Source organism: Eufriesea mexicana, unplaced genomic scaffold (assembly GCF_001483705.2).
Source record: "Eufriesea mexicana isolate 0111107269 unplaced genomic scaffold, ASM148370v2 scaffold124, whole genome shotgun sequence".
NCBI lineage: Eukaryota > Metazoa > Arthropoda > Insecta > Hymenoptera > Apidae > Eufriesea > Eufriesea mexicana.
The window spans coordinates 3,075,756-3,094,370 of NW_016908357.1; the positions used below are offsets into that span (position 1 = coordinate 3,075,756).

At 53.2% G+C, this 18,615-nt stretch overlaps 1 protein-coding gene across 1 annotated transcript in view; it reads left to right on the forward strand.

Annotated features, from left to right (window-relative positions):
* The first annotated feature begins 1,308 nt into the window (after positions 1-1,308).
* Positions 1,309-18,615, forward strand: part of Hr38 (Hormone receptor-like in 38) — a 35,122-nt gene continuing 17,815 nt past the window's right edge. Inside the window, exon 1 of the mRNA XM_017911111.1 lies at positions 1,309-1,735. Coding sequence (XP_017766600.1) covers positions 1,645-1,735 — 91 coding nt within the window. The 5' untranslated portion in view covers positions 1,309-1,644. The remainder of the gene's footprint in view (positions 1,736-18,615) is intronic.

Below are 18,615 nucleotides of genomic sequence, written 5' to 3' on the forward strand. Positions count from 1 at the left end.
GAAAGTTTGTTCACGATCATACGCACGGCCTTCCGCTTTATATAGCAAAAGTGTGATGGCCACTAAGTACGGCCTTGCGACCATTAAGGGTTAACACTCCGACTGTGCGCGTCAAACATCGTCCTGTCCCAGAATCGCGCGTATAATTCCTGCAGGAGTCTTAATAGACAGGGTTAACAAACGACATTGTCCAAGTTCCATTTCCATCCGCCAGTCTCCGTGGACCGTTTTTACCCGTGTCTCATCGATAATTCAGAAACGACGGTCGGTGCCAAGGTGCGCGTCGCGCAACCACCGGCCGAAGTCGTGATACGAACGGAAGCGGGGCAAGTGGGCGCGAAACACGGAAAGGAGGCGCTGGCGGAAGATGGAAATAAACGGAGGATGGCGAAGGAGCAGCGAGAAGAGGAAACGCGACGCGGAGATGGTAGAGAAGGTACCGGAAACGGAGAGCGCTCGTGCTAGGTGTGGAGAGAAAGGGAGGAAGAAGGGAGGCTGGAGGACGAAGAGTAAGAAAAAGGAGAGAGAAGAAAGGATGATCCGTGTACCGGTGTTGGGTCGGGTCGGGTTGGATTGGATCGGGTTGCCTTGCGTGGGGTTGGATATCCGGGTGGAGGGAGTTGGGTGATAGGTAGGTGGCGTGCTGACGTCACTATAGCGGCATCATCAGCCGCGTGGGCCAATAGGGACGCTCACTCGAGCCAGGTCCATCGATCCGCCGGCTGCTGTCGTGTGTGTTTATGACGTCCAAAGGTGACGTCATCGTTAGCGCCGTTCGCCGCCGCCGTCGCTACACACGCTACGGTTTTAATATAGCGGAGGAACGCGCGCGATCCGGACTCAGTTACGCGGCGGCCGGCCACCCGTGCGAGAGCGTATCGCTTTCTTGCAAAACGTGCCCGCGCTGTTTTTTCACTCTCTTTTCTCTCTCTACCTCTTCGTCTCTCTTTTCTCGCTACACTCTCTCTTTCGTGCTTCGCTTTTCTCGCGATTCGCCGTCAGATCCGCCGATCTGCCATCCTGTCACGGATTTGACACATCCGCGCCAGCGTTGTGTATACAGAGAGTTTCGTGTGCAAGCGGATCGTGAATCGTGAGGCAGAGCGTGTCAAGTGTGAGAAAACTGGGGATTACGTAGGCGAGCGAGGAAGAAAAGGTGGTGCAGCCAAGGACGTTTGTGTTTGAGTTTCGCGTGACCGACCGGAGAGAGGGAGGCTTCTGGCGCGTTTCGAACGCGCGTGGTTCCGCGTGTACGGGGACTCGGTGCGCGTCCTCGTGATACGTTTCTGACAGCTTCCCCGTCAGCTGTGCACGCGTCGAGCACGCGGCTGAACGAGTCGGTTCGGATAGTAAAACCGGGAACGAGAGGTTCGAGAGCCGCTGCAAAGAGGCGGACCAAGCGTGACGAGCGGATAGCAGCCGATGCCGGAGGGATTCGTCCACGCGATCGATTTAACCGGCATCGCGAGAATTTTCGGCAACACGACGACGAGGACAAAGACGGCGACCGAGACAACGACCAAGACGACCACGACCACGATCACGACCACGACCACGACCACGAGAGTGGGAACGATGTCGTCCGTTCGGACGGAGCAACGATAAATTTCGATCGAACACCGGGAAGAAATAACAGGATTCTGCATGCGAGAAGTGTTCGAGATCCTCGGTGGAGTGCTGTCCTCCGAAGACGTATTCTGGACGGATTCGGCTAGCCCTACGACAACTCAGACAGGTCGGTGATACACGTGTGTCATCCACTGTTTTCGTGTGTTGTGGGTGAGTTATGTGTGTGCGGCTTTCGGCTGGATCACGTTATAGAGCACGTACTTGTTCCGTTTCTTCTCCCGTTTCTCGTTTTACCCAAGTCGATAATGATACAGTCGAGGAATTCCACATTCCCGTGACTGATATACAGCCGGTGTTTACGAGCCGTGAGAATTATCGACTGCGAGTTATCCCCTTTCACTCTCACCCGTCGCTCATCATCGTTTACTCGTTCACCTTACACGCTTCTAGCGGATGCTTTTGCTTCACGAACATCTTCGCGAACGTTTAAATTATCCAGGGAGAGAGAGAGAGACACTGATCGCGAGCACGAACTGTCGTCGAGATCGTACGAAACAACGACGAGCATTCGCGTCGACGCTCGATTCACGCGTTGCTTCGCGCGTTACCTCCCCGTCACAGAGCCCGCGAGAAGGTGCGAGATCAGCTGTTGTACCGAACCACGTGTAACCGTTTTCGAACTCGCTTTTCCATTTAGCGTTCTGATCGCGCACGTGCGCGCTTGCGCGCCCGCGCCGTGTACAGGAGCGTGAATCTGGCCGACGAGGAAGGAAGCAGAGAGAAGGAAAAAGTGCGAGAGATCGTTGATCGTAGGATGGTGGCGATCGCAGCGGTCGTCGATCGTCGTCCGCCAGCCGGGGACATTTGAAGAGGAAAGAAAAGAGGGACAGGCGGGGTCGAGACGGGGTCCCCGGAGTATATCCCACAGGGTTTGGTGAATGAAACGGGTAAAAACGAGGAGCCATAGTGCTGATCGTACGTGCGATGCGTACCGTGGAGGATACAGCCACGGAAGCAGCCGCGGTTGGTGCTGCGACCACCCACCAGCATGCTACCACCGGCAGGCATCTGGTCGTCGATCACAATCACGATCGCGATCACGATCAACGAGATCGATCGACGACGATCCATCAACCGACTACGCCGTACCACCCGGTCACCATTGCGGCGGACACCAACAACAATCATGACCATCATCGGAACTTCGAGCATCATCCGGCGCAACGCCAAGATCACTGGAACAAGTGTAAGTCATCTAGTAAAAAAAAAAAAAAAAGCGGAAAAAAAGAGAAAGGGGTAAAATATGAAACAAAGACCTTGAGACCGTCCTATATACGTAGTTTACACGTCGTGTACAAAGGAATTGTACAACGCTCGCTGATGGCTGACAGGTTGTGGTTAAAAGGTGGTGGTGGTGGTGGTGATGGTGGTGGTGACGGCCAGATCGATGACTATTATCGACGAAGAAGATGGATCGACGCGTCGTATTCCGTTTTAGGCCAATCGACGCGTTCCGCGTTTCGATGATCCGAACGATCGGGTTCGCGTCGATTCGATTCATTTGTCTCTCGTCGATCGGGAATAGTTTAAAGGCAGACCTTTAGACCCCAATCGAATCGACCGAAGATCCAAAGACAATGGCGCGCGCAGCGAATTCGCGTGTGCGCTCTTTGGAAAACGAAAAAGGTTAATGGGCATGGCATTAAAGACGAAAGAGCGAGCGAAATGGAGATGAGGTGCGAACGATAGAGCGAAGGGACGAATCGCCCCCTCTCACCGTTTCTCTTCTTAGCCAATCGATTCGAGCCGTGAAAAGGATCTAGAGGCTGCGGCTCTGCGATTGGTTGCAAATCTACCTTCAACGGAACGACCGTTTCGAACCGTTTCTAATCGTTTCTAGAAAAAGCTTCCCTCGCATTTCATCCATCCGATTCGACTTTGTCGCGTTTTACCATTCGATCGACATCGTTTTCCGATCACCACCATCGTCACTCACCGTTAGTTCCCATCTCACAGCCATTCTTCCCCCTTGATTTCTCATACTCGGCCCTCGCGCGCAATCCCAGCTGTCAAACGGCGATTCGCGAAATCACCCGTGTGCACTGGTCAACTCTCCGGCAGTGCTTGCTGTCCACCGACCAAGCGACAGAATCCATATTCGAGAGCGGCGGGCACAGGCTCGATCCGGCATAGCCCGTGTTCGATAGGACACTTTACAGGTGTAATCAGCACGTTAAGGTAAATATAGTCTGGCAGTCGGCCGAGTGCAAGGCAGGCGTTTCTTTTCCGCGTACATACTTGGCCCGCACGAGACCTGCCCGCGCAGGAAAGAAGAGAGTACGCGAACGAACAAATATAACCGGCGCGTAGAGCGCGAGTGCAGGTGCGGTCGCTGGTTCTGCTGCATCGTGGCGAGTGGTGCCCGGTGTGGCTGCGTAGTCGAATTGCGAAAAGCGATTGTCAGGTTCGCCGAGAGTAACGACCGTGACAATGGTAAATCAACGCTTATGACTTCCGCGCGTTAAATGCCCGCTTGTGTCGCGGCACCGTTAAAACTCGCCATCGCGCTATCGATAGCCGATCGGCTGTCAGCCTGACCGTTACGTGGGCATGTAATTGCGATATATGCAAGCTTCGTGGGGGTAACGGGAAAAGAAATCGGCTGGCTGGTGAACAGAGGGGAGTAAGAGTTGATAAACATATCGAGATCGAGAAATCTAATCAGTCGAGGTGACAGTCTCTCCCGGTTCTCCCCTCTCTTTGCCACCGGAGGCACCCAGCTAGAGAATGGCCTGTCCGTTGAAAATCGTCGGTTTACGAGTAGCCAGTGACACGTGTCGCGAGAGTGTGTTACGTTAATAGGCCTTCGGAATAACGCGCTGCTGGCCGTTTCACGGCGCAAGTAGTTAGGTGCAATCGGACTCAGACATTAGCGAGACGTGCATCGTCGGCCGTGTCTGAGCTGGCACGTCTCTAACTACTTAATTCTTTTTAAACGCACGAGGAACGCGCAGACGCGCGTCGTTCTTCTTTCCTCTGAACGCTATCGCGCGTAATCGACGATAAAATCTCTGCTCGGTTATGACCCGTAAAAGCGAAACGTGATTTGTTTTATTACGAATAATTACCCTATTCGTAATTCATAATGGGGACGCACGGTGTACATACGACGCTCGATAGTCGAGTACAGGCTAATATCCCACTACGGATAATACCGCGTTACCATCCGAGTCCATTAACGGGATTCAGAATACACCTTTGAGATGGAATCTAAACGCGGATCGCGAGGAAAAATATCGTCGACTGATCGCGCGGATCCTCTAATCGCGATTCGATCGAATCCGCGTAGCCGTTTAACGATTCGCGCGCATCCGACGACGCAACGGTTTCAGATCTACGCGAAAGTAGATCTCGACGGTTGGTTCGATCGGCGAAACGGTTAAATGGCGATGCGAAAATAATCGGGATCGTTCGCAGAATCGTAAAATTGGATAGTATTTTGACGGCGAGTGCCCGTGGAACGGACACCGCTTCCTAGAGGCCAATTGCATTGTTTTACTGGGCAAACTAAATATACGTACGAGGCAGGCGATCCGCGGCTGCTTGGCCGGGACACAAAGGCGACCAAAGAGACCACGAAGACGCCATGCATCACGTGCCGTTACACTTTTCACGTTTTCGGCGTGCTAGAACGATGAACGACCGACGACTCACCCCGCGTGCACGACGCCGTGTCTAACTCGGTGTCCGCGTCTCGGGAATGTAGATTCGAAGGCAGCGCGCGTTTCGACGCCACCTCTGATATCGTGAATCATCCTCGCGATTAAAATGTACACGGTGTTCGCACAACGGCGCGATACTACGGACCGTAGTACACGATCGGACGATCTACGTGAATCGACGTCGACCCTCTTCATTCAACGTGTCCCTATTTTCATTTCTTCCATTTCCTCCCCCCCCCCCCTTCGTTCCCTTTCCCTCGTGCCCCGCGGCACGTAATCACGGATTGCTCCCGCGGAAACACACGGGGCCACGCACGATCGAGGGTATCGACGTCGAGGCGTCGCGTCAACGTCGAAGGGACAGGCGACGACAGGTTCCTCGCTGGAAAGGACGCTCGATTGCGGTATTGCGTTTTTCATGAGGCTGCGGTTACGCGTGGGAGGGAATAGGCCGTTGTTTCCGGCGCGAGACATGCGATCAGGAAGCGACCTCAGGAGCACGGGGGCCGCAGGAACGGGGGTGAAAAGACGCGGCATAGGTGGGCGGTTCTGGCCGATTCATATTGCATAAATGCTACGCCGCTTCTTCAATTATGTAATGGTTCCTCGTTCGATGTGATTCGTGCCGCGGAAACTTTCATCGAGCGTGGAACGGGCACGTCTCCACCGGTTTCGCGGCAAGGGAAGAAGCTGCCGTACGGTAACGGCGATGATTATAATTAATTCGAAACCGATACCCGCCGATAAACGCCGATCGAGCGGCTGATGGTCCGCGTTGCGTAACGAGCAATTGCACGAGCATCGAGAAGCGTCGTACGAGGGAAATGGGACGGAAAACGCGAACGGCGATCTCGCTGGGAAAACCGTTTAAATTCGAACGACGCCTCGGAAAATATCCTTGCGTATACGGGTTTGCATAAGCGTTTCTGCGCGTCGCGGGACCAGCAAAACCTGATCACCCGCGGATAGAGAACGCATTCGCCAGGAGAAAGAGAGATTACTCGAGCCGCGCGTAATGAGATTGTGACTCGCATAATGACTCTAGGATCGATAAGTGACGTTGATGCATATGAACGCGCGTGCCAGCAGTGAAAGGGTCAGTAGTCAGACAGTGGCGCTATAAATACCGGGAGGACTTGATTCGTCGTGTTTTAGCACGGTTGATTAACGACGAGTGGATAAGGATCGCGAGTCGCGTCGGTCTCGAAGAGGGGCAACGAAAGAAACAGATCGGCCCGGTGGCAGAAGAGAAAGGAGGGAGAAGGAGGAAAAAAAGAGGGAAAAAATGATAATCGCGGAGTCGTATGCGTCGTACGTAACGTCGGTTTGACGAGGCTGGGCCGCATGCCCGACAGGTTTATGGTAATTCGGGCGAACCGAGTAAAAATGTGTAACGCGACCGGCTGACGCGCGGCCTTGTTTCACCTGAAATAGATTTCACCGCGCGGAAATGTATTCCGCGCGAGTTTTGACGCCGTTCGAGCGCCGGGCTATAATTTCTCTCGTTATGCGCGTCCATCGGACCATCGATCGCTAACGAGTCGAGAGGAATTCGATTTTCCATCACGCCGGTCGTCGTACGATCGTTCTCCGATCTGTCCTTCGCTCCTCCCATTCCTACCCATTTATTATCCTTATCGTGGAAGATGTCGCGAGCACGCGAGTTGGCGCCTCGAAATCTCGCCACGGACCATCGATTGATCGATGTTTCCGGTAGCGCGGAGACCATGCACGGGCCGTGTTGCAATAACACGTTTTAACCGATCTGCCGCGCGTTTCCCGGTAAAGCACACGCGTCAGAGGTTGATCGCGTGCGAGGTTTTACGTGTACGTAAAGCGCGTCTCGAAATTTCAGCCGACACAGACTGGCGCGCGCGATCGGTTACGTCACGCGGACGCAATCGGTCCGTAGAGATTTCCATAGCGTCGAGTGTCGCTTTAATCGATCACAGTTGCGAGAAGCGAGACAGTCGTCCCTGCCGTGAAAGAATACATAACGACGCGGATAGAGGTGCGCGAGTATTCCCTCGCGGTGGCTAGTTTCATTCAAACTTGACGCACGACGCCGTGTTCGCGCGCAAACTCCGTGGCGTCGCGACGCTGCCAGCCTCTCTCCGGCATTAACTCTGACGTCACCACGCCGCCCCCGTCCGTCATCGACCGACCGGCAGCATGACGACGTCACGCGTACCGCCAAGGACGACGCTATTTCGGGCGTTATGCATTGCCGTCCTCGTCGCCGTCTTCGCCACCGCCTTCGACGTTGTCGTCGTCGTCGTTGGCGACCGCTGGTGCCGTCGATATCGTTCGGTGCCGCGTTTTCGCTTCCAGTCACGAGATCCATCCGAATTTTCCTCGTCACCGCGATCCGCCACCGCGATCCACGCGAGTCGCGAGAGAATCGGCTCTAGATCCCGCCCCGAGCAACCATGACGCAGTGAACCACTGTTCACGGTTCTCCACCGAGTTTCGAATGTTTACGAAAGTTTCGAACGTGCTCGTGCATGTCACGAAGTCGCCGGAGATCCTTCGCTGATCGCTTTGCAGCCACAGCGATGTCCCGTTTGTTGGAAATGAGGTAACTCCTTATCGATCTGCGCCTCTATTTCGAGCCCCTTTTTCCCCCGTTCCTTTTTTCTTCTTTTATCGTTATCGATTTCCGAGCAGCGTCTGTCTCACGCACGCTGAATGACACCGTGATTGGGGACATGTTCGAGAGTACAGGTTCCCCGATGACCATTAATATCGTGTTTCGCGATGATGAATGGGAGTTCTCTGAGTCATCGTCGGCTACTAGACACTCGAATAACGCGGTACCGTAAATACGGCGAATATCTCAATCGAACGACGGCATGACGCTCCTATCGCGAATGTCAAAGTCGATTTCTCCCTCTCGACGATCCCGTCTCAATCGTCTATTTAGAGAAGGAACGCGTTCCGCGATATAAACCTCTCGCGGAGCAATCTGACAGAGGAGACAAATCTCTGCCACCTATCGACGCAAGATCACTGACCATTCACGTGGAGCGGCGCGTTCAGGCCGCGACCTTGGGACGCACGCGTCACGTGGTGTCCGGGATTTTTGCGTCGGTGTCAGGGTCGCATCATCGCGCAATCGTTTCCGGGAAAGCGGAGCGTGTGCGCGAAATAGCGGCGAAACGCGGCGAGGAAGGTGGAGGACGCGTTGCGTCGCGGTGATAGTCACCAGAAGGGATCACCGTGCCTGTTTGCTCGCGTAATAGTCGGCGTGGCAGTGGCTAAATTTAATGCGCGCGAACGCGCCGATGCTCGGCTCGAGCGCGGCTCGGCTGGGTTCCGCGTGACGTTGTCCCGCGGAAAAACGGCGAGGGACGAGGCGGAGACGAAAGGCTGGCGGTTACCCGTGCCAAAACAGACGTCGCGACGACGCATCGCGAGCGTGCTTTGACGCGAGCTTTTTGTACCGCCGTGCAAACGTAAATACCGGTACGGTGCCAGTCTTTGGTGAATGACCGACCGGTGAAAAAAATGCTTCCATCGATTGCGCAGAGTTGACAGGCTTTGCCGGGTTGGTGGGAGTGCGTCGGTGACCCGCAGGTGCCGGGAATGTAGTCCAAGGTGATATTTCGGGGGTGTTGCTAAGTGGGTATTAAGCATTTGCGGGGTTGCTCGGGCGATTGCCGCTGGAGAGCGATGGTAATTGGAAATTAGGAACGTCGATGCAGAATCGAGTGTTATCGAGCGTTTGAGAGTATCGGTGGTTGCGGAGGCTTTGCTAATTGGGAGTATTGTTGGTCGAGGGAAAATAGTCGGGTGACAGGCCAGCAGCACCGGAGTGCCCGAGAACGGGCGTCGAAGGATTTGCAATGAAAATTTCGACGAATCGAAGGCACACCGGCGTCACTTCTTCCTTTGCTTTCTCGTCGTAAATATAACGGCACTCTTATCCGCCTCGAAGTAAGTCTCCGTGTGATGTCATCGGGTAGAAATGCAAGAGCTGTCAAGGGAAAAGGAGGATAGGTTGCTATCCCGTCGAGACTAGTCACGTGCTTCTGAAAGCTTTCGCCTCGCGCCGCGTCGATTCGTCGAAAATTTATCTCTTCCTTGGTAGGCATGGAAATTCTCGCCCATCGCGATTGTCTTCCAGTCGACCTGGAAATGAGAGTATCGGAACGCGTGTTAGCTAGTTGGTGCCACTGACGAGGCGGTCTGTATTGATTCAACGCAGTAATCCGGTTGGCTTAACGAACATGCAAATCAAATATTTTCCGCGGGCGAGCCGAAGCCAGTGGATCATACACTGACCATCGAATTACGTCGAGGGTCGAATAGTCAATGAAATCACCTGGTCCGACTGGTACAGGAATATTCCACTGAATGGCGACAATGTCCACCACCGATCCCTCGATTCGTTGCCCCGCGACACGGATAATTCCAGTCCCGAATATTCTCGCAGCCAAGTTACGAGACGGCCTATTACGCGGTAGGAAGGAATAAGTTAATCCGTCTACGTTCCGCGCTACATGGACGACGCGTCATTTAATTTTCATGCAGAAAAGCTGTCGTCCTCTTGCCGTGACCTCGCCGGGGAATGCTCTGGACAGTTATATGAAACGTAGTCGACTAACCGCTGTCGATACCACTAATAAATTCTTACGCTTTTCTATCCTGCGTCCCGCCGCTGATTTATGATTGCCCACCGATCGCAACACGGGGAGTGTTGCGTCGCGAATGCCTCGAAAGTTGACTCGTTACGCGTTACCAATGACGCATAATGATCGTCTTTCTAACATTATTCAAGCACGTGAGGAATAGCGAGCGTCGAAACGCACGGTCCCGACAAGTCGAGCAAGCGGGTGCGTGAATTCCGCCGGAGGAAGTCAAGGACAAGCGGAGAGTCAGCGTTGTAGCCAGCCACCGATCCTAGGCGGGTTCCATCGGAACGATCGAAACGGACTTTCTATCTCGACCGACCGTGCCGTGGAAATTCTCCAACGGAGAAACTACGAGAACTATCCTCAGATTTCCCAGGCCGCTGTGCCGCGAATTTCCGAACCGATTCCACGAGATTCGAGTCCGGCTTCTCAAAGTGGATCGCGATATTCGCGGTTGCAAGTTAACCGTGCTCGAAATATCCTGCGGACGGTGTCGAGGGATCGTTCAAAGGGTAATCAAACCGCGTCAGAGGCGTTACCGGGAAACCTACAGACCTCTTTGAAGCGGTGAAAAACAGTCGGCAAAGCGTAGCAACCGGGGCACCTGGTTTTCCGCCCCTGAACGAGACAAGGGGAGGACGTCGATCGATGAACGGAACTGCGGTACAACAATGACGTCATCAACGACGTCGCAGTATGACGTCACTAGTTGAAAGGGAGGCAGAGGGTGGCGATCGAGGCGACGGGAGGATGGGTCGGACGGGGTGGAAAGCAGCTGTGCAAAGGGGTGGGTCGCGTTGGTGGGGGATGAAGTTTCTCCACTGACTGTGTGTTGACGACCCACACCGAGCTTGCGAGCGTGCTCGTTCGCGCGTGTGTGTGTGTGTGTGTGTGCAGCTGAGTCTGTTTAACGGGGGCGAGCAAGGCCGCCGGTTAAAGAGGATAGACCGCTGCGATATTGAGCGTCGAATTTTAACAGGTGGAAACGGATGGGACGGTTTCTTTCCGTTCAACTGGCTTTCTCTTCTTCTCCCGTCCTTGCGAATTACCTTTGCGATCTTTCTCCCATTCACCGGTCGAATTCCCTAGCTTTACTCGGATATTCGAGGTCCAGGAGACGTCGAAGATTGGGGGGTTGCTAGTCGACGAAGGACAGAGAGGGACTTTGCAAATTTTTCAAGGAACTATCGAAACGAAGAGTCTGGAAGAGCGCGTGGAATATGATCCGAGCGGAATATTTCGAATTGGAAACCGGCGTAGACGGAGAATTTCTGGGCAAAGTCGAAGATCGATGACAGGAAAGGCCTGGCGTTCGATTCTTTCACAATGGATCGCGCGCGAACTCGGCCAGCCGGTGTCGATGCAGTTTTATCAGATGTGTTGTCGTTCTGTTTTCCAGCTCGTGATCCGACGTCGAGCGTGTGTCTGCCCGCGCTTGATTTGCCCGAGCGACTTTGATCAGATAAATTTCGTGGAATCGCGCTACGTGTCCCAATTTACGGGGCGCGCGCGTTTTCTGCTTTTCTCCACGGTTTCGCGTTCCACGGGCACACCGGCGAGCGTATCTTTCTCGTGAATCTGTGCTCCTCGACTTTCCGTAAGCGGTGGCTCGTACAACAACGATAAATTAGCGCGGACGAAGAAGAAGGTGGAGGCGGAGGTTGAAGGGAAAAGAGGAAAGAATGCATCGGAAAAAGGAAAAGAAGAAAAAGATAGGGCAATGAATTAAAGCGGAGATTAATGGCTCGCTGTTATTGGCCAAGGTGATCGCAGGCACTTTTTTAAGTAGTCGGTAAATCATGCGCCTATTATAACGCGTTTCCATAATTTCTTGGGCGAACAAAGTGACAGCCTCTGGACGCTTCTCCGAACTTTCTACTAATCCGCGGTACCGGTCGAATCGATCAAACTCCTCGTAAATTCCGCTTACGATTATCCAATAAAGATCCGCGAAATTACTCAGAGTCAAAGGGAACATTACGGAGCTTCACTCTCACCCCGTAATTTCGCCGGCGTTCAAACGTAACGCACAATTTGCAAACATTAACATTAACCGCGAGTACACCTCGAGGTACGTAGCCGCGACTGGCTGGTAGCCACGAAGCGGTTGCAGCAGGTTGCGGCCGATGCACGTCTTCGTCTGGCGCGATGAAAATCCGCTTGGTCGAGCGAGGGAGAGGCACGAATTGGCTTTACGAGCTCGCCGGCCTTGAGGCCTCGAGGCCCAACGGGGTCTCGATCCGTCCTGAGTCGGTCACAGTCGTTCGGTATGCGGACCTCGATCTAAGCGACTAAATCACTCGCTTGCTCGCTGCACGCTACGCCACTCGTGTACGAACGATTCCTCTTACCGGTGTCTTCGCGGCATCTTCGCGGCATCCTCGCGGCATCCTCGCGGCATCCTCGTTAGCCTCCAGCCTTCGGGATTCCTCGATCGTTCGCGTATGATCCCCGTTGGATCGTCCACGTCGCTCCTGCGCGATGACACGTAAATTACCGCGGGTACGGTTGCTCGATTGCTGATAATACGGGGAAAGGTGAATGAGTTTGCCGCAAAATGGTAGGAAAAATCGCACGACCTCGAGGTCTAGCTCGATCACGGCGAACTACGCGAATTCCTTTCATTTTTCGTCTAGTAAACGTACGGATCGTACGACGAGTTCGGTTTCCTCGAGTCACGGTTTGCGGTCGATAGTGTCAACGTCGATTACCCCGATTTAACGAAAGCCTCGTCTCGTTATTAACTTCCACTCGGTGCCGAGTACTCGCGCAAATTGGCCGAACACACTGGAACGAGTGTAAAACGATTCCGCGATATAATCTTGCACTTGGCAAGATGAATGAGGGAGACTCGGTATCGAGCAAGGGTGGAAACTAACATTTGAATGAAAGCTAATTTCAATTTGACAGTTTCCTGGCTCATTTACGAGTCGCGGAAATCGTGCCGCGTTCTATATAAAAAACCCAGCCTGACCTTTGCCTCGCCGCCACCTACAGCCGAACTATTTCCATCGCGGTATCTCCCTCGAATCGGGGTACGTCTGCACGGATCGTTTGATCCAACAAACGTATCGGTTCGTTCGATTTATTACGATAAATTATCATCGATAACGTCCAGACTGCTCGCAAGAGGCGCTACTTTCACTATCGTACAATCACTCGCAGCTATTGATTTCACTGAATTTATAACATCCTAGTAAAGCACAATCGTCCGTGAGGTATCCGCTGTACGTGCATCGGCAGACGGTCGATTTACGCGTGACGGCTGTTTGTATAGATCGCCCGGGACCGCGATTCTTCGCCAATAACGCACTGACACGACCAGTTTGCATCGCCATCCAGCAGATTATCGCGGCGCGTTTTCATCGATGATTTATGCACGCGGTTCCGATCGGATCGCGCGTTCGTGTTTACATCCAATTATGTTGCAGTGGATGCACCCGCTTGCAGCCTGGTATTATCGAGCATCGAGCAGTGGTGGAAGCGAGGGCGAAGCGATTAACACTTGCCGCGAACTTTCATCCCGCCATTTTGTCCATTAGTCCCGATCGCGGGAACAATAATCCGACGATCCTCCGCCGCTCTACGTCGTTTCCCGCCTCTTTCGACTCCGCGTTTCCGATCGCCGCGGCGAACACAGCTATCGCGTATCGTGCTCGTAGGTGTGGGTGTCTCGCGACGTCAGCTGGTGAAATATACGCTTTCCAAACAGGAACTAATTAGTTTACGCTCGTTCCGTTGCCTCATAAACGACCCCGTAATTACGCGGGACGTGTAAGCGTAATTAATTCACGTCGATAGGAAAAATGCGGCGTCGCGTCACTTCCTGTTACCGGCTGCATATCTCGCGCAATGGCAGACGTTAATTGAAAATCGTAGGCGGCTATCGTTCGGAGCACCGAGGAACGGTATTACGTACCCCTCGCGATCTCGAATCTCTTTTCATACGCGAAAAGCATAAAGTATACACCTTGACGCAACAACATTCCACCCACTTCAACGTCCAGCAGCCTCGTTGCACGCAACGTGGATCCCGCTCTAATTTCCATCCAGTCGGATAGAAAGCACTCGCCCCCTCCAGCCTCCTGCGCACCTTCTGTTGACTTTATTTCATTTCCCGCGAATCCACCCGGTGAATCTCTCGCCTCGTCCGATACTCTCGCGAAAAACCCGGCCACGGGAACGAAGCGGTTAATATCCGTTGATTATGCCCGTTGCCTATCGGCCAATTAGGCACGCGGGCTAGCAAGAGCGATGGAGGAACGAGCTTTTCTCCGGCCAGCGGTGGCGGTGGCGGCGGCGGCGGCGGCTATCAACGGGAGATCGTATCCCCGGTTTCGGGGTCACGGAACCTGCAGCTCGTTTCCGACCACGGTATGGGTGTCGCGTATTGCCTGCTCTGGCGCATACCAACCAGAGAGATCCTATCTAGCGCGTTGTCGCGCCGGCACGCACGCACACGTGCACGCTACCGCACGCCGCCACACGCTTCTGGCCTGTCCCCGTCCTGGCTGCTGCCTGTCTTTCCTTCTCCACTTCCCTCTCTCCCCCCTCTCTCCCTTTTTTTTCTCCTTTCTCTTACCGCCACCGCGTTGCCATTCCGCCGAGGGGACCCGATCGCTACCAGGGGATCACCGACTGGAGTGGAGAAATTTCAAGGAGAAATCGAAATCGATAGGGGATCGACCCCGAAAGCTGTTCTACGATAACGGATTTCCTACGCCGGATCGGAGTTATCGAAGTTGGGCGCGAACGCTGGAAACGGGTTGCTTCGATTTTACGAGGGAAAGCGAAAAAGCCACTGTCTAAATATGTCCACGAGCATCGCGGAGAAAGGAATGCAAAAAGCTATGCGGGGTCTTTTCGGTTGGTTTTTCGAGAGTTTTCGAGACGATCGTAGGCGAGATCGGGTTTTCTCTGTCTATGGAAGGCGGGATAGAATGCATGTACCTGGTAGTTAATCGCGCGCTAAGCGCTGCTGAGTCGAGACCAGCAGACGTTCGATAATTACGATAATTATTACTCGAGTAGTTTCGCTATCGCCTATGGATTTTCGCGTTCAATGCCTAAGTCGGGATAGAGTGGGAGGCGGAAGATGGGGAGTACCACGCAGTTTCTCCACGCTCAAGAGACTGCGATTCCATCTATACGGTTAGCCTTTGAGGATCGACCGATTTAACGATTTTCCAGTCGATTTAACGAGATGACGTAGAAAATAAAGGAAGAATCGGATCGCGCAGCTGGAATCCGTGCTATCAGCTCGATGTCGAGGATGACAGGGGGTAGGTGTCGCGGGATAAAGGGTACCTGCACGGTCCACGGGGCGAATTCTCTGGATATTAACACGTCGAAGGGACAGCAACAGGTTCCCGCGCACTGGTTGGTTTTCTTCATTAACGTTAATGCCAGGTTGCAGCTGATTAATGAGACTAATAACTCGCCTCGACTCGCGCGAGTGCCGCATTATATTTCGCGAAATTGTTTGACAGGTGGCACGTTGCGTTTCTTAATTCGCATTGATTCCGCTGATTAATGAGCGGTATAACTCAGCCAGAGCGGAGGTTCGCGGCGGCGTGTACGCCTTGTGTATTAAGAAATCGACTCTTCTTCGGCCTGTTCTGGATCTCGAAATAATCGAGCTAAATATTAGATCGTTGAATGAATCGTGACTGCCATTGATAGCTGCCTCGTTTCAATTCCCCGCTGATTGATTAGCTCGCGATGCAGAAACGGAATCCGTTCTGTTCCGAAGCGTTAACCTGCTTAAACGGGTCGTTTAAACACACCCCCTTAAGCTCGTTCCACTGTTTCCAGGTGTGCCCGACGATTTTCGCTTCTAACGAGATCAATCGACGCTTTCCTCCTCGTATTTCCACCCTGTCGCAGTTTAAATACGTTGGCGGAATTTTTCGCGCCCTTTAAGAACCAGCTGACCCGGTGATCGATTTTTCTCGACGACGCGCAAGGACGATCACTGAAGACGATTACCGAATACTTGTATCACCCGGTTGCAGCGCTCGTCCTTCACCTTCAACCATTTCACTATGCTCGCGTATCTCGCCACGGCCCACCACCAGTTTCACCATCGATTTTCGTCGTCGGCTCTCGTACAACCTTCTCCAAGGGCGTTCGAACCTCCACATTTGCAATTTCTATGCCTTCTTCCCGCAACGTGCCGCTATTTCCTCTCGTCGTTCTACATTTTTCCATTTCCTCCTTTCTTTCTCTCCCTCTCTCTTTCTCTCCCTCTCTCTCTCCCTCTCTCTCTCTCTCTCTCTCTCTTTATTCGCGTTTCATTTTCTCGGCGCAACGAATCCACTGGCGCTTCATTTCCAATCGGAATTAAACCGAGACTTATCCAGGGAGTAAATTACGATAACCGAAGATTGAAAAGTCGGAAGATACCTACGCCACCTCCGCCTCGTTACGCGGTCGAATCGAGCGCGTTTGCTCGCAGCTGCGAGCGCTTTTAAAAGTGGACAGAGGCCGGCGGAGTTGCTCGTTCGCTCCTCGCCTCGTCTAAATTTACTCGTGGCAATTACATGGATTGTAACCGGTTCCGACTTTGCTCATTGCGCTCCATTGACTCCGTACGAAGTCTCGTGCTGGCTTTTAGGCGTTCTTTTGCACATTTTCACCCGTAACCGGTGGCGAGTTTTTCCAAAGAAACGCGTGTCCGTCTAGTACGCCCTCGTTCCACTGGCTCGTTCCCTCTAGACACTTTAAACGGTACTCGCGAATACGATTCCTTTTCGGATAAGACGATACGTCGCGTGGCTCAACTCTGACGAGAGAGGAGATTGCTTTCAATCGAGATCGACAGATTGGTACCGCTTTTCTTCCCCGTACGCGGGAACGACGAACGACACGACGCGATTCGAACGCAAACGGGGATGCAGGGTTGACGAGCGTTTATGGATTAACGCGCGAAGCAACGAGAGCGGCGAAAAATTCCGGAGCACCGCGATTACGATATTAACCGCGCGATGTTAGACGATAAGCGATAATAAGCAGCCTCGCGAACGGTATTGGACGCGAGACACGTAGGAAAGAGCGCGTTGACGTACTAATTGACCGGCAAAGACGAAAGCGATCACGCCCAATCGCGGGAGGGCGTTGAGCTATTCGAAAAATTCGATAATAGGAACTCTGTAGAAGGAAGATGGAAAAAGTTAGCGGATGAAAAGTTCGAGACTCTCACGCTCCGGCGGCGGTGCTTGCCCACGTGTGTTGCCTAGATTTCGTAATGAAATTGCGGCCGCGACTATAATTTGCCCGGCGATGCACGAGCCTTTATCTGTTCGCATTCATCGCGTTACGATCGTGTCAGATGGGTTCAAACTACGGTCAGACCGTCTGCATTGTGTCGGTCCGATCATTATCTTTCGAGTAGAGCCGCTCGAGTGCCAAAGGAATCGGTGTGCACCGGTTAAGTATTTCATTGGAGCCATCGGCCCGATGGGAGTCGGTGTTCCATGGAATAAAAGCTCTTTCCGTCATCGATAAATCGGATTCCAAGTTCGGTGCTCGCATCGATCAACGTCCGAACGCCACGTGGTTGCTTCGATACCGAAGTCAAGTATCGGCCAGTCCTTTCGAGCGAATGATAAAGATTACGAGCTGCCGCGTAGTTAGCTGCCTATTTGGGCCCCGCGTACGCGAACGGGAGGCGGTGTTCGCAGGTACGCCAGTCACTCGAGGTGTTGCGTTATTAAGACACGTGTATCGGATTTCCTAATAATTATAGATCAGTGGTCCGGATCCGCTTGTGTTTATCGCGTTACACGCTGTCGGAAGAATCCACGGGCGTGCACCGTGCCTGCGTTCAGACGATCGATTGTCTTCCCGGAACGTGTTCGACACGCGGTACCGCCATCCTGGTTGCAAGGATAATACACACCGGCGTCCACTGGAACATATCACGTATCGATAGGTACGTGTTAGCCACTTACTTGCCGCATACGCGATCAACGTCTCTCGGCAATTACTCCCTCGTGCAGATTTAACGTATCATTAGCGCGAGTTACGCGAGCAAACACGCTCCAGAGGTTCCGGGCATTTAGGTATTTCGTTGCCTCGCTCTCGAGCTCGTGCCACCACGGGTGCACTAACGCCCACGGATTTCTCTTCGAATCGACGAAATGGACAGTGACCCCTCGAGATGGTGATCTCGACCCTTTCTTCGATATTTATTTTCGTACCCGTTTATTTCTCCATCGAATTTGACCCCAGCGATTTACAACAGAGACACGCGCGATAGATCGAAACCGCGTGGAAGCGTGCTAGAAACTGCACGAGGAATTAAAAACGACCTAGATCGCGAACGTCGAGAAGGTGTCTCCCGGTCTCTATCGCGATGATCGTCGAGAAAGTCGGCGAATTCGGTCGAGTCACGTCCTAACGCGCTCGCACTCGCTCTTCGAATCATCGTTTGATCGCGAAACCGCTCGAGGTGCGCGGGTACCGCAGAGATCGACAGACTCCGTGCTCGTGTACCGCGTGCCGAATAGGGAGATCGGAAATTTCCTATCGACGAATCGTCGTCGGTGGAGGAACAACGAGGAAGAAAGTGCGAAACGGTACTTTCGATCGACGCATCGTCGAATCGTACACCGGTGTTGAATTTGTATGCAGATGCGTGCACGCGAGGAGCAGAGGGGATAGAGGCGGGAGTAGGGAAAGACGTCGTC